The sequence below is a fragment of the Acomys russatus genome, chromosome 25 (genome assembly GCF_903995435.1).
Source record: "Acomys russatus chromosome 25, mAcoRus1.1, whole genome shotgun sequence".
Lineage (NCBI taxonomy): Eukaryota > Metazoa > Chordata > Mammalia > Rodentia > Muridae > Acomys > Acomys russatus.
In genome coordinates, this window is record NC_067161.1 from 36,429,760 (window position 1) to 36,457,505 (window position 27,746).

At 47.0% G+C, this 27,746-nt stretch overlaps 2 protein-coding genes across 2 annotated transcripts in view; one reads left to right on the forward strand and one right to left on the reverse strand.

Moving 5' to 3' along the window:
- Positions 1-7,608, forward strand: part of G3bp1 (G3BP stress granule assembly factor 1) — a 32,016-nt gene extending 24,408 nt beyond the window's left edge. Inside the window, exons 7-12 of the mRNA XM_051168170.1 lie at positions 1,308-1,506; positions 2,363-2,464; positions 3,949-4,060; positions 4,210-4,338; positions 4,944-5,053; positions 6,532-7,608. Of these exons, the coding sequence (XP_051024127.1) occupies positions 1,308-1,506; positions 2,363-2,464; positions 3,949-4,060; positions 4,210-4,338; positions 4,944-5,053; positions 6,532-6,741 (862 nt within the window). The 3' untranslated portion in view covers positions 6,742-7,608. The remainder of the gene's footprint in view (positions 1-1,307; positions 1,507-2,362; positions 2,465-3,948; positions 4,061-4,209; positions 4,339-4,943; positions 5,054-6,531) is intronic.
- Positions 7,609-22,343: 14,735 nt separating this feature from the next.
- Positions 22,344-27,746, reverse strand: part of Glra1 (glycine receptor alpha 1) — a 138,357-nt gene continuing 132,954 nt past the window's right edge. The window contains exon 9 of the mRNA XM_051168185.1: positions 22,344-22,634. Coding sequence (XP_051024142.1) covers positions 22,344-22,634 — 291 coding nt within the window. The remainder of the gene's footprint in view (positions 22,635-27,746) is intronic.

Below are 27,746 nucleotides of genomic sequence, written 5' to 3' on the forward strand. Positions count from 1 at the left end.
GCATCTGTGTACACTTAGGAACGAACACACACACACACACACACACACACACACACACACACACACACACACACACATTTTTAAAAGGACGGTTTTGGGTTACATGAAAAAACGATGTGTAGAAGTATTTTTTCATGACCTCAAACAATGAATATGGTGTTGTCTTAGGTATTTTTTTTTTTTTTTTATGTTTTTGATGGGCCAGAAATATGCACTGTTGACATGGATGTTCCATGTGTCACTACTCAGTGCTTAAAGCTCCTTTCAAATGTTATCAAGGTGTGCTCATGCCTGTTTACCCTGTGCTTCGAGTAAAGAAAATGTTTTACTACAGACCTACCGAGGTCAGGTACCAGGAAGAAAACATGGCCTGGGACAGTATGCCTACAGCTGGTGTGGAACTAGAACCATTGTTCTGAGTTAGTTGTAACTGATGTCTTCTCTCCCAGAACTACTTGTGTGTGATTTTTGTTAAATAAAAGTTTATTTAATCTATGTATTATACATATTTAGGTGTTTTGTCTACATGTACTTCTGCACATCACGGGAGGACATTGGATCACTTTATAGATAGTTAGCTCTCATGTGGTTGTGAGAATTGAACTCAGTACCTCAGAAAGAACAGTCAGTGCTCTTAACCACTGAGCCACCTCTAGCCCTATTGTGTTGGTTTCTATGTTTTTTTTTTTTTTGGTTTTTCGAGACAGGGTTTCTCTGTGTAGCCTTGGCCATCCTGGACTCACTTTGTAGACCAGGCTGGCCTCGAACTCACAGCGATCCGCCTGCCTCTGCCTCCCGAGTGCTGGGATTAAAGGCGTGCGCCACCACGCCCGGCTGGTTTCTATGTTTTTAACCTTGGCTGTCCTGGACTCTCTTTGTAGGCCAGGCTGGCCTTAAACTCACAGCCATCCATCTGCCTCTGCCTCCTGAGTGCTCAGATTAAAGGTGTGCGCCACTACCGCCTGGCAACATTCTGTATTTTCATGGGGACTGTTTGTGTGGCTAAAGCCACAGATATAACATCTGTTATCTTGGGTATTTTGAGACTGGCTGGCCCCACTAGCCTTGCTGGGCCTGTGCTAGCCCTGAGAGCTCAGAGAGTTCCATCTTTCTCCTGCCTGTTCAATACAAGGGTGCTGTGATACATATAGGTAAACTGCGTAGTAGTAACTGAACCTGAACCACTGGATTCTGTTTTGACCCTTATGTTCATCAGAATTTAGCAAACAAGCTCTTGTCCTGAGAGCTGTCTCTGGAGTCATTGGATAGCTCAAAGTGTCTGGGTGATTTCTTGAATTCTGTGACAGCAATGACTTGGAGGAACATTTAGAGGAGCCTGTTGTAGAGCCAGAGCCGGAACCAGAGCCGGAGCCGGAGCCGGAACCTGTGCCTGACATCCAGGAGGACAAGCCTGAGCCTGCACTGGAGGAAGCTGCTCCTGAGGACGTGCAGAAGAGTGCTTCCCCCTCCCCGGCAGACGTAGCCCCAGCACAGGAGGACTTGAGGGTATGGCTTGTGGCTTAGCACTATATTTCTGTTTCTTGATGCTGTGCTAATGATTAGCCCCAGGCCATGAGTGGGTGTGCATGTGCCAGGCGTTGGCTGCTACAGGGCTCTTTCTGCTTTGAGACTGATTCACTTGTTGTCATGCCTGATGTATAAGGCACTGGGGACTAAACCCAGGACTTTGTGTGAAGCTGCTAATAGAGCCACATTCCCACTCTCTGGTGATTTGTTTGTTCATTTGTTTATTGTTTTTGTTATTTGATTCCTTGCTTCTCTGTGTAGTGTTGGGTATTCTAGAATTGCTCTGTAGACGAGGCTGGCCTTCAACTCAGAGATCCACCTGTTTATGCCTTCCAAGTGCTGGAATTAAAGGCATATGCCACCACCACTTGGCTTTCTGCTAGTTTATTTTTATTTTATGTTATTTTAGGACTTAGATTTTTATTATGTATAAATGTTCTGCCTGCATGTGTGCCTTCCTGCCAGAAGAGGGGACCAGATCTTGTTATAGATGATTATGAGCCATCATGTGGTTGCTTGGAATTGAACTCATGACCTTTGGAAGAGCAGCCAGTGCTCTTAACTTCTGAGCCATCTCTCCAGCCCACTAGTTTATTTTTAAAAACTGTTTTCTCCATTATAATTACTTGGTTTTCTTTGAGATGGTCTCACTGTGTAGACCAGGCTGGCCTATTGTGCTTGTATGGTTGGCTGCTTCCAAGACATTTTTAGCACTCAGTTTGTGATCTGGCAGATGCTAGTAGACTCTCCTGCCTGTGAGCGATGCAGAGGTGTGTGTGAGGCAGAAGTGAATGGCTCTATGTTAAGACCTCTGATGTGTCCTGTTCTTCCCTAGACATTTTCTTGGGCATCTGTGACTAGTAAGAACCTTCCTCCCAGTGGGGCTGTTCCAGTGACAGGGACACCACCTCATGTGGTCAAAGTGCCACCTTCACAGGTAAGGATCTCAGTCTAGGACTTGGAGCAGACTTAGCTATGCTTTGGAAGTGACACCCAGCAGGGCTAGGGATTGGGGGTGGGGGAGCCAGCCTGGAGGAGGAGAGAATAGAAGCGTTTCACTGGGCCTCATCGAGGACTCTGCAGACTGCTCGTAGAGTAGCACTTGCCAGAAAGCAGGGCCGTTTTGGTATGTGTGAGGTTTTCTTTCTATGAGGTGTGCATGCAGGTCATTGCGTGCATGTAGAAGCCAGAGGTCAACTTCAGGCCGTGTTCCTTGGGAGCTGTGCACTTTGCTCTTTTGAGACAAGGTCTCCATTGACTTGGAGCCTGCAGATTAGGTGTGATTGGCTCGCCAGTAAGCCTTAGGAGGCTGCCTGTCTTCACCTCCTTGGAGCCAGAATTGCTATTTTCTAGCTTAATGATTTTGTTTAAGAAAATTAACAGGAGGTAGAAGAGATAGCTCAGCAGTTAAGAGCATTTGCTGCTCTTGCACGGGGCTGGGATTCCATTCCCAGCTTCCACCGGGTAGCTCACAACTGTCTGTGAACTCCTAGGTGATCCAGTGTCCTTTTCTGGCCGCACAGAGGATGCATGCATTTGGTGCACAGACACTCACACAGGAATGCATAATTTTAAAATATTTTATTTTTTTTGTATCAGTATAGATATTTTTGCCTGCAAGTTTGTGCATCATGTGCCTGTCTGACTAGCTAACAGCTATGAGCACCCACCATGTGGATGCTGGGAATCAAACTTGGGTCCTCAGGAAGAGCTACCAGTGCCTGCCCTACACACACACACACACACACACACACACACTCACTCTCTCTCTCTCTCTCTCTCTCTCTCTCTCTCACACACACACACACACACATTTTTAAGTTTTAAAAAACCGTGTGAGGGAGTAAGGCTGGATGAATGACTGGCTCGGTGGCTAAGAACCCTACTGCTCTCACAGAGCGTCCAGAGCCTACACAGTGGTTTACAACCATATAACACCGGCTCCAGGGGACCCAGTGCTCTATGACAAAGGCTACACGTGGTGTACCGATGCACGCAAGCAAAATACTTAACATACATAAGATAAAAAAGAAAAGTGAAAAATAACTGGTGAGCTGGTGGGGTGGCACCTGCTACCAAGGCTGACAACCTGGGGTAGTTAGTTATGTGGGGACCGTGTGTGTGTGTGTGTGTGTGTGTGTGTGTAGCACACTCATACACACAGAGTGTAATTTAAATTTTTATTTTTTTGGTTTTTCAAGACAGGTTTTCTTTATGTAGCCTTGGCTGTCCTGGACTTGCTTTGTAGACCAGGCTGGCCTCGAACTCATGTTGATCTCCCTGCCTCTGCCTCCTGAGTGCTGTGATTAAAGGTGTGGGCCACCACCGCCTGGCTAATTTTAAAAAATTTAAAAGAAAATTAACATCAGATGAGCTACTTTGGTTTCTCACAAAGGGTAATTAATTTGCAAACTTTTTTAGCCCCGTCCAGAATCAAAGCCTGATTCTCAGATTCCACCGCAAAGGCCTCAGAGGGATCAGCGAGTTCGAGAGCAACGGATCAATATCCCTCCGCAGAGGGGACCCCGGCCGAGTAAGAGTTCTGGTGACTTCTCTAGCACTGGGCGGTTCTGAGATGAGAACTTACTCTGGGGCCTGGTTGGCGCAGTGGAAGGACTTGGTTTTGTGGAGGGAAACTTGTTTGTGAAAAGGAGTCCCTGAGAGTCTGTTTTGTCTCTGCAGTCCGTGAAGCTGGTGAGCCAGGAGATGTGGAACCTCGGAGGATGGTGAGGCACCCTGACAGTCACCAGCTCTTCATCGGGAACTTGCCACATGAGGTTGACAAGTCTGAACTGAAGGATTTTTTCCAAAGTAGGTGCTGAGTCTAATGTGGCCCTGAGTTCCTATGCAGTGCCACCTACTGGAGGCACAGGTGTAATGTCAGGTCTTCTAGTAACTTAATGGTCTGCTTAGTCCAGTGCATGATTGAACCTTTGCTTCCACAAATAGGGAGTTCTGGGCTGAGCGTTCACTCCAAAATAACGATTGACATGATTGGCACTTCCTTTGAGCGTGACACCAAGTGGAAAATTCCACCATGACCTCACTGTCATGAGTTGTAGGCATGCTGCGGTGTTGTATAAAATTCCTTTACTGTGGTGTATAAGGAGCATGTAAAACATAATGCATTGTCTTTTAGACTTGAGTCCTTTCTCTAAGTTCCGAAAGCCAAAAACTACATAGCATGTAATACATGTAAGTAGCATTTGAGTGATGGCAGAGATGGCTTGGTGGTTAAGAGCAGCCAGTGCTTTTAACCTCTGAGCCATCTTTTCAGCCATATTTTGCATTTTAACATGACATCTTTGAAATCAAGTGTGCATTCTAAATTTATGGTTCATCTTTGCTTGGTGTAAAAGTGAGCTCTGGGTAAGCTGGGTATCAGCAAAGAAATTAGGAGTCCTTTGCACTTGCAGATTATGGGAACGTGGTGGAGCTGCGCATCAACAGTGGCGGGAAGTTACCCAACTTCGGTTTTGTTGTGTTTGATGATTCTGAGCCTGTTCAGAAAGTCCTTAACAACAGGGTAAGCAAATTTGCATTTCTTTCTTCGTGTGTGTGCTTTAAGATTTATTTTTATTTTATGTGTGTGCTTTTAGCCTACACCAGGTGTGTGTAGCACCTTCAGAGGTGAGACGAGCACCTCCAGTTAGCTATCTTGGTAACTCCAAGGCTGCTTGAAGCTGTGCTTGCAGGTGACACTTGGGGTGCTCTCTGTTTCTCTTCAACTTGCTGTGTTGAGAAAACTTTGCTGCACTCCCTGCAGTCTTTTGTGTATATGCGTATGTGGTTCAGCACTAGCTCGCCAAGTGTCACTTTCCATCCTGGAAGCCCTATTCAGTCTCTATCTGCTTGTCTCGAGGAGTTTTATTTAAGTTAGTTTCATGAAGTGTTTACTTGAGAGATACCAGGTATTTTGCCTGAGTGAGAAGTATGTGAGAAGGTTTTATCCCCAAAGCTGTGAAGGCCCCCCGCCTTTTAACCTCTATTTTATGTTTTGCCTGCAACTATGTCTATGTGAGAGTGTCAGATCTTGGAGTCATAGACAGTTATGAGCTGCCAGTGGGTGCTGGGGTTTGAATCCTGGTCTGCTTGAAGAGCAGTCTGTGCCCCTCACTGCTGAGCCAGCTCCCTGTGAAGGCACCTTTATATCATTTTGTTTACCTGAAATTTGCTTTAGCTATTAGTGCACTGAGTTACATGCTTCAGGGTTGTTTTAATTGGCTTTTTCCTACTTCCTGCAGTTACCCACATATGCTGAGAACTAGTTGGTGGGAAGCTGCCTGCTCCATAGGGTGGCTTTGCTCACTTAAAAAAAACAAAAACAAATCTTTATTCACTTTACATCCCTGATCATAGCCCCTTCCCTCCTTCCTCCCAGTTCCACCCTCCCTTCTTCTTCCCTCACTCCCCCATCTCTCTTCCTCAGAAGAGGGGAGTGGGTCCCCCTTCCCCCTCCCCCTCGGCTCATCAAGTTTTATCAAGACTGAGGGTTTCCTCTTTCCCTGTGGCCTGCCAAGGCAGTCTCACCAGGGGGAAGTGATCAGATAGCAGGCAAATGAGTCCATATCAGAGACAGCCCTGTTTCCCTTACTAGAGGACCCACATGAAGCCTGAGCTGCTCATCAGCTACATCTGTGTAGGGGGTTTAGGTCCAGTCCATGCATGGTCCTTGCTTGGTGCCTCAGTCTCCACAAGCCCCTCTGAGCCCTTTAGTTGGCTCTTTTTGTCTTCTTGTGGAGCTCCTGCCCCCTCCAGGTCCTTTTCTCTCCCCCCTACCCCCCTACTTTTCCACAAGACTCCCTACACTTCACCCAATGATTGGCGGTGAGTCTCAGCATCTGTTTAGAAGCACTGCTGGGTGGAGCCTCTCAGAGGACAACACAGCTAGGCTCCTGTCTGCAAGCATAGCAGAGCATCGTTGATAGCGTCAGGCTTTGCTCAGTTTTGATAATTATTGTCAGGGGCCAATCTGAGTGTCCGCTTTCCTTGGTCCTCACACAGCCCATCATGTTCCGAGGAGCAGTCCGTCTGAATGTGGAGGAGAAGAAGACTCGAGCTGCCAGGGAAGGCGACCGCAGGGATAATCGCCTTCGGGGACCAGGAGGCCCCCGTGGTGGGCCAAGTGGTGGGATGAGAGGCCCTCCGCGGGGAGGCATGGTGCAGAAACCAGGCTTTGGCGTGGGCAGGGGAATTACAACTTCAAGGCAGTGAATTGCTCGGCCCAGATCTCTACACAGCACACAGCCCCGACTCCTGCAGAATGGTGAATTCCTTCAACCAGCCTTTGGTGTCTCGGAGTAGTCTATTATAAACTGCTTGAGTTTGTACAATTTTAATTTCGCTTGTGTTCATGGTGTGTGCTCCCCACCCCTTTCTCCTCCCCTGACCTTTTAGTCCTTCACTTCCAGTTTTCCGGAATGATACTTTAGGAGGAGTAGATTTTTAAAGAAGAGGAGAGACTGACCTTCCTGCTCACGCTGCATCTACCGACTGGAGGTCTAACAGCCATTCCCCAAAGGAGCGTGTCTCGGTTTTCACTGACAATGGATGTTCGTTTGTTGGGAGACACAGGATTTGATAAACATTTTGAAAGCAGGAAAAATCCATATTGTCTATCAAGAGTCACGACTTCTTTCTGGTGTGGAAAAATTGCCTTTTTGGCAACTGCCGCTGGGTCCCTGCTGGTGTGGCTAGCTGAATAAAAGGTGTTTCCAGAACTTTGTTCATTTGACATGTGATTACCAAACAGTTCTAAACCTCCATTTCTACCATTGGATTTTAAATTGCGATGTAGCCTGTCACTGTCTAGGACACAGCTAAGGACTTTTGTTGAACTGTTAGATTTTTTTGAGGTAGAGTTTTTCATGTTTTATTTGTATTTGTAAAAAAAAAAAAAAAAAAAAAAGAAAAAGAAAAAGAAAAAAAGAAAAAAGGAAAAAAAGGACAAAAAATCCCCACAAGAAAACAACCCCCCAAATCTGATAACAAAACCAAGCAAAACTGTGCCTTCTATTTATCTGTGATTCCGGTCCTGGCGATTGTTTAAAGAAAGTAATAAAGATTCTAGATTTGTTTTCAGATTCAGAGTATGTGGGGGAACTGTAGAATTTTTTTTGATCACGTGTATGTTGTGTTGACCTTGTTCTGCCTTATCCTAAAATCTCGCCTCAGACTGGAAGGCTTTTGAGGAAGGTGCTTCTGTGGGGCCGCTGACCTCCGTGGCTGTGTGCCACACTCTGCTGTCTGTCTGTCTGTCTGGGTTCCTGATGGGGCCCTAAGAAGGATTTGGCTTGAATATTGGACTTGGCTAATGTGCTCCAGGCTCTGCATTTTTGTTTTTTGTTTTTTTTTGTTTTTTTTCTTTAAATCATAGCCATATGGTAGATTTTCTATTTTGTTACAGTTCTCTTTTACTGATGGACATGCGGTGGGTGTTTCTTGGAAAAGGCCAATTTTTATTAAAATATTTCTGGAAGAAAACTTCATCTGGCAAGTAGACTGCTACAACTCACTTCACAGTGTTGTGTGTTGAGTGCTGTGTGTGAGATGGTGAAGGTTTTGTTTACACAAGCCTCTGTGGACAAGTTGTTACTCATCTATAGACGGCCAGATTGCCACATTTAACTTCCTAATGTTCATTTGTGTGTATACATGTGCATAATCACACATGGGTGAACCACAGCATACTTGCTGCCAGCCCTTATGTCCCGCCCTGCTGAAGACACGTCTCTACATAGGCCCAGGCTAACTGGCCCGAAAACCACAAGTTTCTGTGGACCCCTGTTTCTGTCTCACATCCTGCTGTAAGAGCACAGGGCTTACAGACATGTGCTGCCATGCCTGGCTCTCCTGTGTGCTCTGGGGGTTGCTCTTAGCCACAGAGCTGCCCCCAGCCCCCTAACGTGTCTGTTTTTAGAACTGTCAAGAAACATGTTCTGGTTTTGTTGTCAGAAAGGGTAGTTGGGATTAAAATGGTATGAGATTATCAGTGCCTCACAGATCTAAATATGGCAGCAGCTACACATGAACCAAGGTAGCCAAGTCACGTGACTGTTTTGGGTCAGTTTGAGTACTTCATTTGTTTCAGAAGAGCGTACAGCATGTAGTTTATGTTAAGCTCATGGTGACAAAAAAGGCAACTGAGCGAGGCTCGGTGGCACACCCAGACAGGGTTTCTCTGTGTAGCCTTGGCTGTTGTGGACTTGCTTTGTAGAGGCTGGCCTCGAACTCACACATTTTTATCCCAACATTTAGGAGGCAGAAGCACATGAGTGTATGAGGCTAACCTGCTCTACAATGCAAGTTCCAGTCCAGACAAGGTTGCACGGTGTGACTCTGTCAAAAACAAAACAAAACAAAACAAAAAAAACAAAAAACAGAGCCAAAGGGCAGCCAGATTACTTCTGAGAAAAATGAAAGCGGTACATATTGGCCTAGGCCTGCGTAGAGGCCTCAGGCACATTTCAAGGTCAAGGCTAGCCTGGCCTATATAATATTCTTTTAAAAAGTTTCGGTAACTTGGGTAAATCTAAAAATGTTTTTCACAATTAAGTGCTAAGTCATGCTTTTAGAAAGGAAGTTCTCCCTAGTCGGGAGTGCTAACCTGATGAGGTGATTCCGCAGTGCAAGGTGAGGAAGTGTCACAGGAGCATGGTGTTCTCTGGAGACCTACAGTAGCAGAATGATCTGGGCTGCAACCTGTGGGTGTGGGGGTGCAGGGCCCAGAGGTGTTGGGACACAAAAGGGAGCCCCGTTCTCTTATGTCTCAGATAAATGAAGTAGGACTCCTCTTTGTACTTGCTGTGTGTGTGTGTGTGTATGTGTGTGTGTGTGTGTGTGTGTGTGTGTGTGTGTAGGGGTGTGCACTTGTGCATATAGGGGTGTTACAGTATTCCCCTATTGCTTGTGGCTGGTTAGGGAACTGCCTTAGGCCCGCTGGGATTGGGGTGGGGTGTGCTTTGGAACAGCATGGGCCTTTGGATGGCAGCATCTGGATGTCAGTGACACCACGTGAAGCCTAAAGCTCAGCTTAGAGGTGTCTGTGGTCACAGAAGCACAGACTTTTTCCAGAAGTGGCTAACCCCTCAGCCTTCTCAGATAAAATTAAGATTTGGTTTGTAGGGATGACTTAGCTCATTGTTATTGAGCTTAAGATCCAGGATCTGTGGTGAATATTTTAGCCAAGTGGGTTTTTTTTTTTTTTTTTTATGTGTACATGTGTGCATGTTTGTGTGAAGATTTGTCGTGTGTGGGGGTGCCTGAGGAGGACAGAGGTGCCATTGGCCCCTTGGAGCTGGAGTTACAGGTGAGTGAGCCCTCCTATGTAGCTGCTGGGAATTGAACTTGTATCCTGGAAGAGCATTTGCTTTCATGGTGAGGTGGTATTCCTATGTTCTCCAATCTCCACCGCTGCCATGGAGCAGTGGGAATTGGATAGTTAAAATAAGGGCAAGTGGCACACTAATACTGGTGCTCAGGAGGCCAAGGTGAGACAGCTGTGAGTTCAAAACCAACCTTGAGTACAAAGCAAAAAGCCTGGCTCAAGAACAATACAGCAAAACCAAGTGAGGCCATGCCTTGTTTTCATGCCTTGTGGATTATGGCACAATGGCAAGTTGAAGGGATGGCTGAAGCCGTAGAGTGAGCAGGGCTTCCAGGAACAGCAGTGCTTCTGCCCAGGGCCTGCTGTGTGGAACCTGGAGCCCAGCTCCAGCTGGGTATTCCTAAACTGGAATTACTGCTGCACGGACCTGAGTTAGGGTGACATTCAGAGCACAATAGCACCCCTGTTGAGTGAGAGCATTAGTTGCCCTCTACAGAACTGCCCCACCACCCGTTTTAGGGGTGCACTTATTTTTTCCCAGCAAGCTGCATTTTGTGAGGGTGGGGAAGAGTACAGATGTGTGGTCTGTGAAGTTACTCACTGTGGGTTTTTCTTTGCAACACCCCCCCTCCCCTGTCTTTCTTTTTTCTTTTTTTTGAGCTGGTTGTACGCTGAACACTAGGCCCAGCTATTCTGGACTTGCCACATAGATTAGCTTCCTCTTTAACACAGAGCCAGGCTCTACCTTGATTTTTGAAATAAAACTCACTGGGGCTTGTTGGCCTGACTAAGGTAGGTCAGTGAGCGCCTGGGTTCCACCTACCTGTCTCCCCATGACACCCAGCTTTTATGGTCTGCAGATTTGAACTTAGGTCCTCAGGCTTGTGTGGCAAACACTTTACACAGTGAGCAATTTCTCCAGAGACAGGGTTTCTCTGTGTCCTGGAATTCACTCTGTAGGCCAGGCTAGTTTCAAACTCAGATCCACCTGCCTCTGCTTCCTGAGTCCTGGGATTAAAGGCATGTCCCGCCACTGCCTGGTTGTCACTGTTAAGTCCCCCAGGGACAGATTTTGGGTGGAAGCACCATGTTGCATTCCTGCCAGGCTATCTATGTGGCATGTATGTATCAAAGACCCACTATTCCTTTTCGTTTGACTCACTTGAGTGAGTCTTCAGCACATGGAGTGATGACTCCCCATAATGCTCCTGGGTGTGCTGAGCCCTTAGCTTCATGTGCCTTCTCCCCAAATTTGCAACCGTGTCCCCCAGCCCCACCTCTTTGTCTTGGCCAGTTTTCATCTAGACCTAGCTCACCGTTCAGCACTGTAAATGAACAAATTCATCCCTCTTTAATTCTGTTTTGTCCCTGTTTGTGGTTCTGTCCTGGTCACCATCTTTTGTTGTTGTACCTTTTCTGTCCTTTGGTATTTTTTTCCCCTGGATTTCTGAGAGATTGCATGTACTGAATCCAGGCTTAGAGGTCCTTGTGAGGAGCCATGGGGCACTGGGAACTGAACTCAGGTTGTCTGGTTCTCTGCTAGAACAAGCCATGTTTATAACCGATGAGCCATCTCCCCAGCCCCGTTCACCATCTTAATAAGCAGGGTCTTCCTGGAAGTCTCTGCCTTTCTCATGGTTCAGCCTGGAATTGGAATTACCTGTTTTAGGTTGTAACTACTTCTTCTTCTTTTTCTTCTTCTTCTTCTTCTTCTTCTTCTTCTTCTTCTTCTTCTTCTTCTTCTTCTTCTTCTTCTTCTTCTCCTCCTCCTCCTCCTCCTCCTCCTCCTCCTCCTCCTCCTCCTCCTCCTCCTCCTCCTTCTTCTTCTTCTTCTTCTTCGAGACAGTGTTTCTCTATATAATAGCCCTGGCTGTCCTGAAACTCTCTTTGTAGACCAGGCTAGCCTCTAACTCTGAGCGATCTGCCTGCCTCTGCCTCCCAAGTGTTGGGATTAATGCCTGACCTAGGTTGTAACTTCTTAGGGAACTGAGAACTGACACTTAATTCCTGTATCCTTGAAGCCCCCATGATGGCTGAGTCAGTGACTGGAGGTAGCCTTTAATCAATTTCAGGTTGTGTGATATTTCAGTAGAGGAAATTCTTGGGAAGCTGTGGGGGCGGGGCATGTGTGAGGAGGAAGTCCCTGGGCTAAGTATTTCTTCCTGGTTGTCCCTAATCCATTTTAGTCATTATTTCTGCAGAACAAATGGTTTCTCATGAGCTTGCTACTGCTCAGGCTGTTCCGCCCTGCTATGAGTCCTCGGGCTTCCTCCTTCCCTGCATCCACTGTTCACTTAAGTCTCATCATGCTGCCTCAACAGACTTCACATCTCACTCCTCCCACCTCCATGATTTCCGCTGGTCTTAGCTTCATTATTAAATTCATCTTTCTGAAACAGCCCTGGCCTTGTATCCCACACATGCATTTTCTCTCGCCACCCCCATAGGCTGTAAGCCCTGAGTGGCAGGACCTGTGACTGAGTCACCTCTGTTAACCTCCACTGGTATCTACCAATAAATATTCTTGACTTGATTTCTCACTTCTCAATGTGAAGCGTTTCTCAGGTTATACACAGATTTTTTTCCTGAGGTAAATGTAGGGTTTCTGAAGTTCTCATAAAATCGGCTAAGTCTAACAATTAGGAGTTAACCACAGAAAATTTCAGAAAACTTTATTTTTTTTTTCCATTAGAATTGGCGTGGATATGAGTCTATGGACGGCTCAATAAATATATATTTTATGTACAGCACAGAAATTTTACATTCCATCTTTAAACTGCAGAAATAGTTTTTTTTTTCAAGCCAAAACCAAACCAAATCAAAAATAACAAAACAAACCCTGTCATTAACTTTAATGACTTCATGCAAAAAAGAGAAGGGGCCAGAGGGAATTGCTTGTTCAAGGTTGAATGTCCAATGAGAAGTAAAAATAGTACATTAAGGAAGCAGTTGCTTAGCACGCTGCTTAAGGTGAGAGCCAGACAGATCCTTAACTGCAGCTTTAAGGCCATACCTAGTTTATACATATATACAAAGAAGTTTCCATAGAAAACACACAGTCGCACTCTCTTCTGGGAAAGGATGAGGAACTTCTGCTGGAGTAATTCGGACCCAATTTCCCAGGTCAGTTAAGTAGAGCTGGCCCGGGATACAACCTGCTTTGGCTATGTGGCTTGTGGAAACCTCCCATCATGGATGACCAGGTGCGTTACAGCTTAGACCGCAGTGCCCAGCTAAGCACAGCTCTTGTATGCTTTGGGCTTAGACAGTGTAGGTATCTTACCTCAGATGGACCCCACACCCACACTGGCACTGTGATCGGAAGGATGGCACAATGCCCTTCTGTTCTAGGGCTGCAGTGTCTGGGGAGTCGGTGTTCATGCCCAGGGAGCATTTCCTACCTGTTGTAAGATGCTGACTTTTTTTCCCCTTGTGCATCATGACACATTTCAGTTGGAAGCTAACTTTTTAGGGGGAGGAGAAAAGGTACTGTAAAGTTTTCCAGAGTCATCTGGAGTTTGTTCTGTCTAAAAACCAAGCCAGAGAACTTGTACGACAGGTTAGCTCTGTGCAGACACCTAGAGGATGAACTGAGATGACAGAGGGCGAGTCCTTTGGAGGTGACTCCCAGGTCCACAGGAAGTCATTTGCTTTGGCAAGGTTTGGATGTGACTGAAGTGGCACACTGCTCCCAGTGGCAGAAGCTAGCCCATCTCAAGTTGGTGAATATATCTGAGGTCCAGATGAGGAGCGAGAACTTACCAAGTCTGAGATAAACAAGGCAAGCGCAGCATTGCTCTTGAGCGTTGTAATCACCCAGGCATGTTGAAAGCCAGTCCAATTTGGTTTGGAAGCCCCGTGGCTTGATTGAACAGTCACTTTATTTTTATTAGTGTCACTCTTTGACTAGCACTGTCAAGTACTTGCATGGATCCCAACCGGGCGCTCATGATGTTGAGCCTGACAAAACAAGAGGGCTTCAAAGTACTTATGGTTTTACCTTGACGACTTGGCTGTTGAGAGGGTCCCGTTCTTCAACTCAGGCTATGTAGCTCAGGGTTAGATCTTTGTGCCTCAGCCTCTATGTGCTGGGATGACAGGAGCCATGCACCCCCACAGCTGGCTGGCTGTCTTTGTCACTTTGTGATTCGCTTTGTCTATTCCAAGCCTATGGCAACTGAAGACGTGTATTTTTGTCCAGTTTTTCAAGTTTTCGTTTTATGTTTTTGGAGGCCACCGAGGCCTCGGCTATGCCAGTCTTTTGTAAGGAGAACTCTATTTATTTAAAAAAGAAAAAAGAAAAGAAGGCATACCCCCCCCACCCCTTTGTTGTTGGGAGTGTGCCTGTCGGCATGCAGTAGGCATTGTATGTGTGTCCAGTATGAGGAAGAAACCAAGATGAGCCCCTTTGGAGTCCATCTCATTTATCTCATTTTAACTTGTTAGTGGTGATAATCGTGTCGTGGCTCCAGCACTAGAAGATGGACTCATCATGACATGAAATTGGATGGGTTTTAAATGCTGTGCAATTTAGCTTGTCCAACACTTGGCTTCATTGATAACCCTTCTGGCTAAACTGGTGTGCTGAAAGCGCAGTGTCTTTTAGTATGAGGTAGAAATGCATCTAACCCAGGGAACATTAACATACTGAGCAGCTTATGTAATGCCCTTCCCCTTTCACTTGCAAGCTTAAGACTTGGGGATAGTCTTTGATGAAGGGAGATACTATGAACTACTCCCCAAAAAACCACCCCTCCTAAATTTGCCACAGGAAGAAAGGCAAGCTTTTGAGAAACAACAACAACAACAACACGCTGCTTTTCTGCACATTTGCACCTGTGATGGTGTGACAGTGACACTATCTGGTTCCTGTTTGTATCTTCTCCTCCGTGGCATTTTTTCCTTGTCTGATTTTGTGCCTGGAATAGATCATCTCTAGGTTGGGAGGTGAGTTTTAGATGCAGCTAAGAATGAAAACAGCAAGCTGGACTTTTTTTCCTCCACATTTGTCTTCCAGTTAGATCAACAACAAAGTGATGTCTGGACCACAAACTCGGCTCTAGGAACACCTTCAGTATACGGCTAGAGATGTGATTCAGTGGTAGAGCACTAGCCTTGCATGCCAAGGGCCATGGGTTCAATCCCCAGCACCACACAAGGAAGACAGAAAGAAACCTAGGTCTTCACTGTCTGCAGCATGCACTCCCATCAGCTAACTGGTTGAGGAAGACCATTTTCAGTCACTCTCCATAGCAGGTGTTTTTGCCGAACCACAGCTTTCATGGCCAGAGAGATGGCTTGGTCAGTAAAGTGCTTGCTGCAGAAGTGTGAAGGTCTGAGTTTGGATCCCCAGACCCACATAAAAGCCAGGCAGGCACAGCAACCTCTCACCTTTAAACACATACACGTGCATGCACACACATACACCACACTTACCATAAATAAACAAAGAAGCCTGCCGTGCTCATATCTAGCATAAACTCTTAGCACTAATGGTGTCAATCAATGCCCTTTAAGATGTGAGTTCCCAATGACTATATGCTTCCAAGATCAAGGAAGTGTGGGAGAAGCTGAGCAGGCTGAGGGACACTGGGAGTCAGAGAGGAGGTGGAATCTTCTTGCCTTGTCCTGACCAACTGCCCAATGAGACCTGATCTGTAACGCGTCCTTTAGTGTGCCTGATAGGCACAGACCCACTTCTCCTCACCTGCCTCCCACTTGCTACCCTTCATCAGAAAGAGCAAGCAGCGCTTACATGAACCCCTCCGGATCTCAGCTCTTGCTCAGGCTGCCTGACACTGCCCTGGCCCATCTGTCAGAATCTCACCTGTTTCTTATGTGACTGCCCAGATGGATTTCCAATACTCTGTGGTCTGTGTGGCATCCTCCACCTCCCACGTTATTATTTTGGAACTTCCATCATTGCCTCCTACATTGTTTTTATTTGGATACTCAGCTTTCATAGCATGCCACTTCCAGACCTAACATAACACATGGAGGGAGGGTAAAAAGAAAGTCATAGAAAAATTGGGATTACTTCTCTTTATAGTGTCGTATGTGGTTGTATTCTAGTCTTCGTTGTGGTACATGATGATATTAGAATATTCTCTGGTCCAGTTAGGCCAAGTTGCTTTGCCCAGACTGAAACATTCAAGGGCAAGTATGTAATTTTCATTTGGAGACCCACTGAGACTTGTCCTTCACTGGAGTCCTCGCTACACAGAAGGGGTGATCTGGGGGGCCCTCAGGACAGAAGATAATATGTCCCTGGGTAAATAATTTCTGTAGTTTGTGGGCTGAAGAGCCACAACCAAGGCCAGGTGAGTCCTGGGAAATAGCAGAAGAGGCCTTGAGTGGGGAGATGGGCTGCTTGGGGTGCTGTGCACATCGAGTCAGGATCAGGGATAATAGGACCCAGAGACCAGCATGTACTTAGTTCTTAGGGTTCTCCTTGTGTGGTGAGGGGGAGGCGACCATCCACATGTTTTCTCTTGTAATTCCATTTCCTCTTCTGATTTCTAGATCTTGGGTGAGACTGAAGAGCTACAGGACACCATTTCTTTACTGGAACCTTCGTTAGTGTTTCCATTCTAGTCAGCTCTTATCTCCTGCTTGAGAGAAGTAGCTGGCTAACCGCCCCACAGGGGACAAACCATTTAACTGCTTAACAGGCAGACGAGACCACCAAATACTAATGGATTGCCATGGACATTGTCTTTGGAATTTGAGCTCGAACATCCTATGCCCCCCCAACCCCTTGAGGTGTCCCTGAGATGCTCTCAGCACCATCTCTGCCTTTCATCACCTCATCTCTCCCTGAATATTCACAGCCACACCAGGTCTCACCCTGCTCAATTGCAAGTTCAGCCCTGAGAGAAGATGATGCTTATCTTTGGCTCCTGTGCCTTTCATTGGTCTTCATCTTGAGGAGATAGTAAAGGCTTTCTAGACTTTGAAAAGCCCCAGGAAAGGTCCTATTATTATCAACTGTTGAGATGGGTTCGTGGGTTTATATTGCTTATGACTATATTTTGAGACAAGGGAAAGTGAATATTGGCTTTTGATCAAGATCTTTGATCTCAAATCTAGTAAAAGATGTCACTCAGCAGCATTTGAGATACCTGAGATGCTAAAAGTTAATATTCAGGGATGCACTTTTGACATGCAGCTATCAGATTCATTTTAGTGCAATATCTCATCTATAGTCTGCATTTTACTGGCAAATACATGGTTATTTCATTTTATCAATTTTATGCTTGTCAACAATTTGGGAAGTAAGGTTTCCTCCAAGATCATGGAAAGTGAAATAATTTGTTGAAGGTTAAAAAACCCATACATGGGAGCTAGAGAGATAGTTCAATGGTTAAGAGCACTGGCTGCTCTTTCAGAGGACCTGGGTTCAATTTCCAGCACTTGCATGGTGGCTCACAACTGCCTGTAACTCCAGTTCCAGAGGATTCAAGACCCTCACACAGACATACATGCAGGTAAAATACTAGTGCACATGAAATATAAAGAAATAAATCATTATTTTAAAAAACCCCCACATACATGGAAGACCAGCCAGTCTAAAATGGACACAAGCCAGTCTAAACACTCAGTTCCCCCTCCTCTGTGTGACCGGGTTTTGTCTAGTTAAATTTAGCCACCACGACTTTCACTGTATCCTTTGGGCTCTTCATCTTTAGTGGACGTTAAAGGAACTCTAGCCTCTGGAGTTCCATTGCTTAGGAAAACCATGGGTGGGTTTAGAGAGCTTCCATAGGGTGAAGAATAGGGCCCCTTTAGCCTTGGCTTTCCTGGACTCGCTTTGTAGACCAGGCTGGCCTCGAACTCACAGCGATCTGCTTGCCTCTGCCTCCTGAGTGCTGGGATTAAAGACATGCACCACCACGCCTGGCTGCTCCTTTCATTCTTCTGTCCTATAAGCATCCCAGCCTCCTACATTAGTCCCTTCCTTCGCAGGCTTTTCTTATTAACAGAAGCTTACCCTGTTGTCAGTCACTCATTTCCTTGTCTACCTCTCCTTTTCATTAACTGGCCACGTGTCTTCCAACAGAGAGTTCCTTATTGCTTTTGGAATTTGGGCCTACTTGAGGGTGTCCTCTCTGTCACTGGGATGTTGGAGTACAGCAGACCAAACCCTTGCCAGGATGTATGTTTTCTTTGCACAGAGTTCTCATGGTTAAAGCAAGGCACATTCATTCTTCCCTTGTCATAGACTTGTTTCTTAGAACTGGAGGAAAATAAGAAGGCCTTGTTTCAAACTTCTGAAGTAGAAAAACAGAATCTGTACTCTATTTAAAGAATGTGCTTCCTTGTTGCTTGGGTGGAGACATTTTGGCCTGGTTGATTCAATGGGTAAAAGTCAAGTCATCTATTCACAGACTTATTGGCTACGTATCAATCCAAGAAACATCCTGAGAAAGCCCAGTCTCGCCTGTCTGGGCAGAGCTAAGGGGGGAGAGTGGGTACAAAGTACTGAAAATGTTCCTGAAATAGATATGGATAGCTTCCAGTGTGATGTTCATTGTTCTGGACTGGGCTTCCAGCCTGGCTGGAAAATGGATGTGACTCTCTGAACCCTGAAGAGGAGACACTCTGCTTGTCAGCTTCTCCAGAGGATGCAGCCGCTGTCCGGCTTGTGTTAGCCCTTTGGTTTCAGCATGCTGCAATTAAGTAAATAGTCTAACTTGCACAGAAGACAGTTATCAGTGGCAGTACCATCTTGACTGCTGTGCCAGCCTGCCCTGCTTTCTAACATCATGGCACCTCGCAAAACACCATGTCTTTTTATGATACCCTTAAAGAAGCCCGCGCTGAGGAAATGAACCAGCCCTCTTGATGCACTTCTGAAAGGGGTTACTTTCTATTAATTGATGTTTTAAAAAGGAAATAATTGGGGTAAAATGATAAACTTTCCTCTTTTTTTTTTTTTCTGGAGTTATTAGAAAACCCCCACTGCGCAAACCCCATTCTCCACTGGAGCCTTTGCCAAGAAGGGATTTGTAGGTGTTAGGAAATCTCAGCAGAGGGCGTAATAGAGCCATTTCTTTCTGACACCAGTGGGATCCTGCAAGCCAGCAGCGTAGGAATCAGTAGGCATCTCCCCCTGGCTCCTGGGATAAGCCTGCAGCTTTGGGAGTGAGTTGAAGTCATCCACTCCTCCATGCCCCTTCCCAAGTCTCACACTATACATGAACACCAGTCTGTACTGGTGAAGGGCTGGCAAAGCAGTAGTCATTCTCTGCCCCGACATCCTATTTCCACATACCGAACCATCCATTTTACACCTGTAGTCAATCCCAGGGCATAGAGCCCTTTGTGCTCAACCTAAAGGGGAAATTAAGAAAGCCTTGCTCTGTTCATTGGGGTCACCTGAAATCCTTGGCTTAAATGATCTAGTTCAAATTTCTTCTTTCCTTCCTACCTCCCTCTCTCTCTCTCCCCCCTCTCTTCTCCTTTTTGTCTTCTATCTCTTTCTTCCTCTCTCTTTTGGGTTTTAATTAAAAGTGGTACAAAAGGAAAAACAAATTGGCACATTCTCTGAGGAAGAGAAGCAACAGGACTCGTGTGGGTCAGTGCGTGCACCTGCGAATAGGTCTACAGGCGTGTGGGTAAGTGCGTGCACCTGCGCATAGATCTACAGGCGTGTGGGTCAGTGCGTGTACCTGCGCATAGGTCTACAGGCATGTAGGTCAGTGCGTGTATACCTGTGCATAGATCTACAGGCGTGCCTGGAGCCCTGAGAAATCAAAGTGATGGTAAGCTTTTAGTGGTGCAAAGTTCCTCAGTGTAAGCACAGACTCGTAGCAAGTAGAGCCAGGGAGAGTTCAAATGCTCCCCACTATATGTTCAGAGACCAAAGCTCAGACATTTGCCCAACACCATTCTGTGTATTACTACTGCAGGCTTGATTCAGGTTCTATTTTTGCTTGTGGTCGGAAGGACTTCAGTAACACTCCTCCCTGGGTCACAAAGACGGGAGTCCGTTGCTTGCTGGATTTTTCACCTAGGCCAGGCAGCTCATAATGGTCCATTCCAAAATGGTGACATGGGGGGCCTGGGCGCCCAAGTGAGGTTGGGTAAATGTTTCATTGGTTTCTCTGCCTCAGGGTGATTCCAGACGCTTCCTCCGGAGGCCACTTTGGAAGGTGCTGGATGGTTTTGTGTGAGAGCCATGACTCAGCACAGCTTCTGGTGTCTCCTGGTGCCTTTTGGAGTCTCCTGTGGCCCTCCGCTCACCTAGACTTGAGTCGCTCTAAGTACAGCAAGGAGAGGGTTCTGTTGATTATTTTCTATTACGAGTATTTATTACCTAAATACAGAGAATAAAGTGCCACTGGAAAGGACTAATTGTGGCCTCTCCTGAGATGCAGAGAACAGGAGTGGCAAGATTCCTTGTGCTGAGGAAGATGCTCACAGCTGTGCACACTGGTACCTCCATCCCGAACCCTGATTATTCAAGGCCACCCTTACTTTTCCTGCTTTGAACATGTTTGTGGTGAGAAAAGACCACCTCAGACGAGGGTCACCCAGTCACAGGACTCCCAGGGCTCAAGATTTCCCATGAACAAAGGTCCTGGGCCCCCTCACCCAGAGCCCAAATGGGCATTGTCTTTTTGGTTTCTACAGTCCCAAGAAGAGGGAAGGCATGGGCCAGTTGACCTTGGACCTGGTGGAATCCCCGATGTTTCAGTCTCATCCCATGGCTGCACAGTGCATTTTCATCACTCAGATCCCCTGCTCTTTGTCTTGGCTTTCTCTGTAGTAGACGCATGTAGGCATTAGCCTTGATGCCACAGGGAAGGAAGGAAAACTCCCCAGGGAAAGTGCATGGTGAGGCTCAGGCAGGCACCATCTCTTCAGTCCACTCCTCCATTCTGCCCCTGAGCTCCCTAGCCCGAAGGATACAAACCAAACTCCAGGCTGATTGTCAGTGATCAACCCCCATTCTACCTATAACCCCGACCCAAGGCCAAGACAGTAAAGTGCTAGGACAGAAATGCCAGTGTACTTGCTATAGCGTGCAGCAGTGCCTTTGCTCCAGGCTTCCTGCCTTCACAGGCCATATCCAGATCTGCCAGCAGGGTCCCTTTTCCCAACTCAGCTCATCTCAGTCCCTGTCGCTCTTCCCTGGAGTGCTCTGGCAAGTGTGGGATCATTCTGGCACTTCAGAGTTAGAAGGAAAGAGAAACATTTGTCTCCCTTTCCTACGTGTTAAAGCTGTGCAAAGCATCTTTAAAATAAAAAGACTTATAAAAATATAATGGGGTCATTCCCCCAAACTTCCCATGTTATGATATATGAAATGTCAAAATATAATGACTGGACTTTCTAAATATCACCGTCTCTCCCCCCCAACCCCCCCCAAAAAACAGAATGCTCAGCAGCATTGGCACTGTCCCTTTCACCCTTTCACATCTTTGAACTTGACTCCCACCTGGCAATTGGGAACAGGTGGCCCTGTTCACCTTCCCCATAGCACACCTACTTGCAGTTCCAAACAGATTCTCCAAAAAAATAGACATTTGGAAAAAAGTTCATGGGTTTACACTCAGTCTCTCCCCATATTATCTGTTGAGATTATTACCTTTTTTTTTTAAACAATAAAAAAGATTGCATATTGGTAATATAACAAGAAGACCATGGCGGCCATAGGGCTGGGCGCCAAGTTGGGCCAGCGTTGAAGCGCAGAAGCAAGAGGAAGCAAGCTTGGTACCCAGTGAGTTTCCTGGATTCTCCATCCGCAGTCTTCTTCTGTGGTCCTCCTCTTTAGTCACTTTCTCACCTTTATCCACCTCCACAACTCCTGCCTGTGTCACATGACCCTCTCAAAGCAGAGGCAGAATGGCTTTTTTGGCATGTGTCCATGGGTGTATGTGTGTGTGTGTGTCAGTTCAAAGATAGACATTTGTAAGGGTGTGATGGGGCGGGGCACACATACCACAGCAAGCTGATTTGTGACCATTTCTACTCTGGGGAAAAAAAAATTGTCCATTACTTTGGGGACTTTGAAAGTTTAAGCAGTTACTAGGCTGATTTAAGAGACGCATCTTTTGCTCTTGTGGGTTCGGCATTAATGTTAAGCATGGCTAGATGTCATATATTACACTGCTTTCCTGCTCTGGAGCAGGCAGCACTGACCTCCAAACAGGAAACCTCCCGTTCAACCCAATGGACTTGAATTTTGAAAGCTGTGATTTCCCGATACCCCCCTCCCCCAAGCCCCACCCTCCCCCCTCATGGTCCTCAGTTGCTGTATTCAAAAAGGCCCTCCCACCTCTATGCCCTCCCACCTAGCCCTCTAGGCTAAATGGATGCTGCCACACCCTGAAAGCATCTACCCCTACAGTTGCTATTGCACTTGGTGGAGGGAGATGGGTGTGCGCTCTCCCTCTCCCTCTCCTTCCTCCCCTGGCTCCCAGCCTCTGTGCTCCTCCCACCACCCTCTCCCAAGCCCCTCCCCCCAGCCCCCACCCAAGAGCCTTCACTTGTTGTGGACATCCTCCCTTCGGACAATCTTGTAGATGATCCAGTAGAACATGTTGAAGATCAGGAAGGCCATGGGGAAGCCAATGCGTGATATCTTGTCAATCTTCTTGGCTCTCTGGATGAAGAGTTTCCGCATCTCCTCTGGGGACTTGGATGGCGCCGGAGGGGGATTGGTGGTGTTGTTGTTGGTGGCGCCCTTGACCGAGATGCCATCCTTGGCCTGCAGACAGGCTGGGCCCATCCCATAGGCGGAGAAGTTGAAGCGGCCTTCCCCACCCTCATCATCCTGAAACAGATTAAGCATGGGGCTCTACTTAAAATAAGACAAGGGCTGGGCACCCTCCCTGCAAGGCACTCCCCCCCCGGGAGGCCAGGCCACGCCAGCTGATCCTCCCTGTCTCTCAGGCTTTGTGTCCCCAGTTTCTGGAGGCAGTCTGGCTGGCTGGGGAGTTGAGCCTTATAGAGGGGCGCCACTCACGTGCTGAAACAGATGCAAGCCAGGGGATGGGAGTGGTCACGGGGTCTGAGGCCTGAGCCCTGTGCCAGGTTGTAGCTCTCTGTCATTTACTGACCATGTGACCTCAGACAGGAAACTTCCTTCCTCGTGCCTGAGAATTATTTCAAGGTTTCTTCTCGAGGCTTTTTGACCTTTGGAGGTTGCATTGAGAAGGTGACTCAAGGCTGGCCTGGATTTTGGTTAGAGTTTTGGAGACATCCCCTGCTTTGCCTCTGTTGTGGTCCTTCCCATCTTCCCCACCCCGTGATGGCGTGGGAAGGAGCAGAGAGCTCCTGGCTTTCCTGTGTTACGAGCCAGGGAAACCATGGCTTCTTCTTGCCTCTTGTCCCCACACCATCACTTCCAACAGTCTTCCAGTTTCCACAGGCTTGTCAAAGGCTCTTTGTCATTTGGCTCCCACTTACCTTTCCAGCCCTAGCCCAGCATCCCTGCCAGCTTTGTTAGACTTCTCCTATGTAAAATGCTTGAACCCCAATCCTGGTGGTCCCTCCCTTTTCCAGTCAGCTCCATCTTGCCCTGCTCAGTCCCCTATACCTGTAGTTCCACAAAGGACTGAAAGACCAATGTGTTTGTTTTGTTTTGTGTGTGGCATATATGTATGCTCACGTGTGTGCGTGTATGCATGTGTGCGTGTGTGTGGACATGTGAGGGTCAGAGGTTGATGTCAAGTATCTTCCTGGTTCCTTGTCTCCCAGTTGAACCCTGAGCTCACCAGTTCAGCAGGCCAGCTTGCTCCAGGTGTCCCCTGTGTCTGCCTCCCTTGAGCTGGGGGTCACAGGAAGGTTATGGAACCGGCTTGGCACCTAGGAGGTTGGTAGGATTCTGGTCCTAACCCTCAAACCACAACCACGTTAGCAGCTGAGCCAGCTCCCCAGGCCAAGGCCAGCGTTTTGGCTGCAGCTGAGCTAACAATTAATTCAGTGTGTGGTGCCGGCAAGGTTTACCAGCTTGGAATTGCCCTCCTGGACACTGAGAGCTTCCAGGAGAGGAATTCTGCCGACGAGAATAAGAAGTGCTGCACAGGAAGTGACACGCTAATCTTCCCATGCCTCCACCGCCATAGGATGTGCTATCATCTGGACGACCCAGACTCTCACTCTTCCTGCCCCAGTATCTCAGATGCTGGGGTTGTGGGTGTGTGCTCTACTCAGAACTTTCTAGTAGGCTGCCACTGACCTTAGGAATATTAAATTCTTCCAGTGCTAAAGAAGGCCTCGGATTCCCTGGAGTGTGTCCACCTGTTCCATCTTACTTTGCGCCATTCTCTAGGTGACATTATTCTTCAGTCACCCTGAAATGTTTCCTTATGCTTGAGGATGTTGGAGTGTTTCCTTTTGGTTTAATTCCAGTCACTTTCTCGGCTATGCCTGCCCTCCAGGAAAGCTCTCACCCCACTGGGGTCTAGTTCCTTTGCGGATGTTACCTCTCTTATTAAAGCTGCATCTTTCAACTTGTAGGTTGTGACCCCCTTAGGGGGTGGTGTCGAATGACCCTTCCACAGGGGTCACCTAAGACCATCGGAAAACACAGATTTTTATAACATGATTCATAGCCGTTGCAAAATTACAGCTATGAAGTAGCAATGAAAATACTTTTATGGCTGGGGGTCACCGACAACACGAGGAACTGTATAAAGGGTTGCAGCGTTAGGAAGGTCGAGACTCATTGTGTTAGAGAGTAAGGTTTGTGAGAGCAGCCATGGTGCAGCCTGTCATCCCGGTGTTTGGGAGCAGAAGTAATGGGCTCAAGAGTTCTAGACAGCTTAGCAACACAGATGGAGGGCAGCTTGAAGCATATGAGGGCCTATTCCCTAAACCCAGCAACACTCCAACGTACAAAACTGCAAATGAAACAAACCCTGGGCATACAGACAGAGTAAAATTATTTCTCCTAGTAAAGTTATTTCTTCAATAATTAATACTTTCACCAGCTCCAGCCTCCTTAAATATTTTTCTTAGACATATTTAGTTTTTGTGCATGGATGATCTCTCTCTCTCTCTCTCTCTCTCTCTCTCTCTCTCTCTCTCTCTCTCCTTCCTTCCTGTCATCCTTCTTTCTTTCTTTTTGGCTTTTTTTGAGACAGGGTTTGTGTTAGCCTTGGCTATCCTTTGACTCACTTTGTAGACCAGGCTGGCCTGGAACTCACAGAGATCAGCCTGCCTCTCTCTGCCTCCCAAGTGCTGGGATTAAAGGTGTGAGCCACCACTGCCCAGCCCCATGGATGTTTTCCCTGCATGTATGTCTGTGTTCCAAGTCCATATAGTCCCTTCAGAGGCCAGAAAAGAGTGTCAAGTATCCTGAACCTTGAGTTATAGACAGTTGTGGGTGCTACCATTGTGGGTGCTGAGAATGAAACCCAGGTCTTTTACAAGTCCTGGGTCCCCCACAAGTGCCCCTGATGTCTGATCCCACCCAGGCTTCTTTTACGTTTTTCTTCTTTTCATTCCGTTAGTTTGTCTAAGTGGGGTTGCACTCTGTACTAGACACATGGCTAATGACCAGGAAGTTCACGATCGATGACTGCATCTGGTTCAGCATTCATGGTGGAGGAAGGAGAGTGTGGGTCATATGACGAGGGCAGACAGGTGCAAAGCAAACACTGTCTGTGGCCTGGAAGTCGGTGGAGGCTCCAGACTAAGGCCAAGGAGTGGAGTGGGGGAAGCCAACACATTTCAGCACCTAGTACCTGGCAGGGGACCTGGGCCTTTATGACATTTCAACATAAACTTGCCCTTCCTCTTAGGGGATAGAGAATAAAAGTGGCTGTTTTCTTTTCTGTTCTTTTTTTTCTTTTTTTTTTTTTGTATGGCCTTTATCACCACACAACATAACAATTCAGTGCTGACAGCATTGGTGATGTAGGACACAGGTGTGTAAATGGTCTCTGAGCATCTGCAGCTTGAACCCAGAACTAAGGTGAGTAAAACTGAGAGCAACGCTCAGTGCTCTAAGAAGGACCTAGGCTAGAGAGGTGGCTCAGCAGTTATGCGCACTGGCTGTTCTTGCGGAGGACCTGGGGTTCGATTCCCTGTACCCACTTTGTGGCTCACAACTGTCTCTAACTTCACTTCTAGAGGATTCAGTGCCCCCTCCATTTTTTTGGTCTTCTCCTCTGGCACCAGGCACACACATACACATAGACAAAATACTCAAAGGTATAAAATAAAAACAAATAAATAAACTTTAAAAAATGTAAAAAAGAATAAAGCAGGTATAGGCTGATGAGATGTCTCAGGGGGTAAAGGTGCTGTCTCCTAAGCCTGCAAGCCTGAGTTTGAGCCACTGGATGCACACAATAGGAGAGAACAGATTCCTGCAAGTTGTCCTCTGATCTCCATATTTCTGCACGCGAGTGCACACACCCACACAGTGTTCAAGGCCAGCCTGGGCAAGAGACTGTCTCAAAAAGCAAATAAATAAGAGGAAAAACTCAGAAGGAATACTGCAATAGATGAGTAGTGTCTCTTGTATATAACTAACCGTCTGTACACAAACAGGAGCACCACCACAACACTCATCCCCACTATATATAACGGGGTCTATTGGCATGGGAAACACAAAATTAGCGTTCCTAGACATTTTTGGAGAGTTATGCTCTACCTTCTGAAGCTGTTACACACTGGCAGGGAAGAAGGTTTGGGCCCTTCTAGCTAGACAATGGCCCCTTGTAACCTGGAGAAAAGAAAACGCCATAGGAATTACTGGAAAGGCCTTGCTATTCCTATTACAGCCAGCAGGTGGCAGGACATGCATGCTCATCTGCCAAGAGATGCTTGGGGACAGAGCAGGAAATTGGGACATAAGACTGTGCAATCCACTGGTCCACCCAAGGGATCTGAAGTCTGAAGTTCCTGCTGAGTCGGGGCCCCACAGACACTTCCTGATGATTCTTCTAACAAGGCGGGCCAGGGACTTGGAAGGCTGGATGTTTTCTGCCCAGCAAATGAGGCAATATTTGAAAACATGGAAAAACAGTGGGAGTTGGGAGCCTGGCCCAACTCATTGGCCGAGAGAAATCCAGGCCAGAGCTAGGTCCCCACCATTCCCCACCAGGAGCTTCTTACTCAAGGGAGGTTTCTGCAAATCTGCAGGTCTCCAGTGCAAGCCAAACCCAGACGCCAAGGGAAGGTCTTCCATATTGTGGGCCTGGGGAACCCTCCTTGGCTTCTGATACTGGGGCAACAAGTGTAGAGCGCTTGTGAGCGAGGTCATGTTAATTCAGCTGTGCACAGGGGGAGTGATGGAGTGAGCTGCCGACTGTGCTGAGCTGGAGAGTGTGTGTGCTCTGGCCAAGGGCAGCTCCGATGTGCAGACTGTGCAGGGGGAAATGGGTCCTTAGCAAGTGCTTCAGATGAAGCCGGAAGTTTATGGCTCAAGGTGACTTTAAATGTATTGTTCTTTCTTTAAAAAATATGTATTTTATGAGTATGTGAGAATGCCTGCATGTGTATATGTATCTAGTGTCCTCTAAGATGAGAAGAAAGCATCAAATCTCATACTGGAGTTACCGGTGGTTGTGAGCTGACACGTGAATTCTCACAATCCACGCCTGCAGTCCGCAAGCGCAACCTGTGTTCTCAACCACCGAGCCAGCTCTGAAGCTGCTCCTTCTTGCCACTTCCTCCCCTCTTTCTTTTTCCTCTCTGTCTCTCTCTCCTTTCCTTCCCTCCCTTCCTTTCTTTTTCGATAGCCAAGGCTTGCCTTGAAATATCCCTCGCAACAGTGATTTTTATTGGGCTTACTTACAGAGCTGGGTGAGCGGTCACTCACAGGAGCATGGGGGACCACAAAGCAGACACACTAGGAAGTCTTCATCCAGCCTAGACGACAGCGTCTCCATAACTTCCCAGAGGGCCTTCCCTTCTTCATCTAACCTTTCCT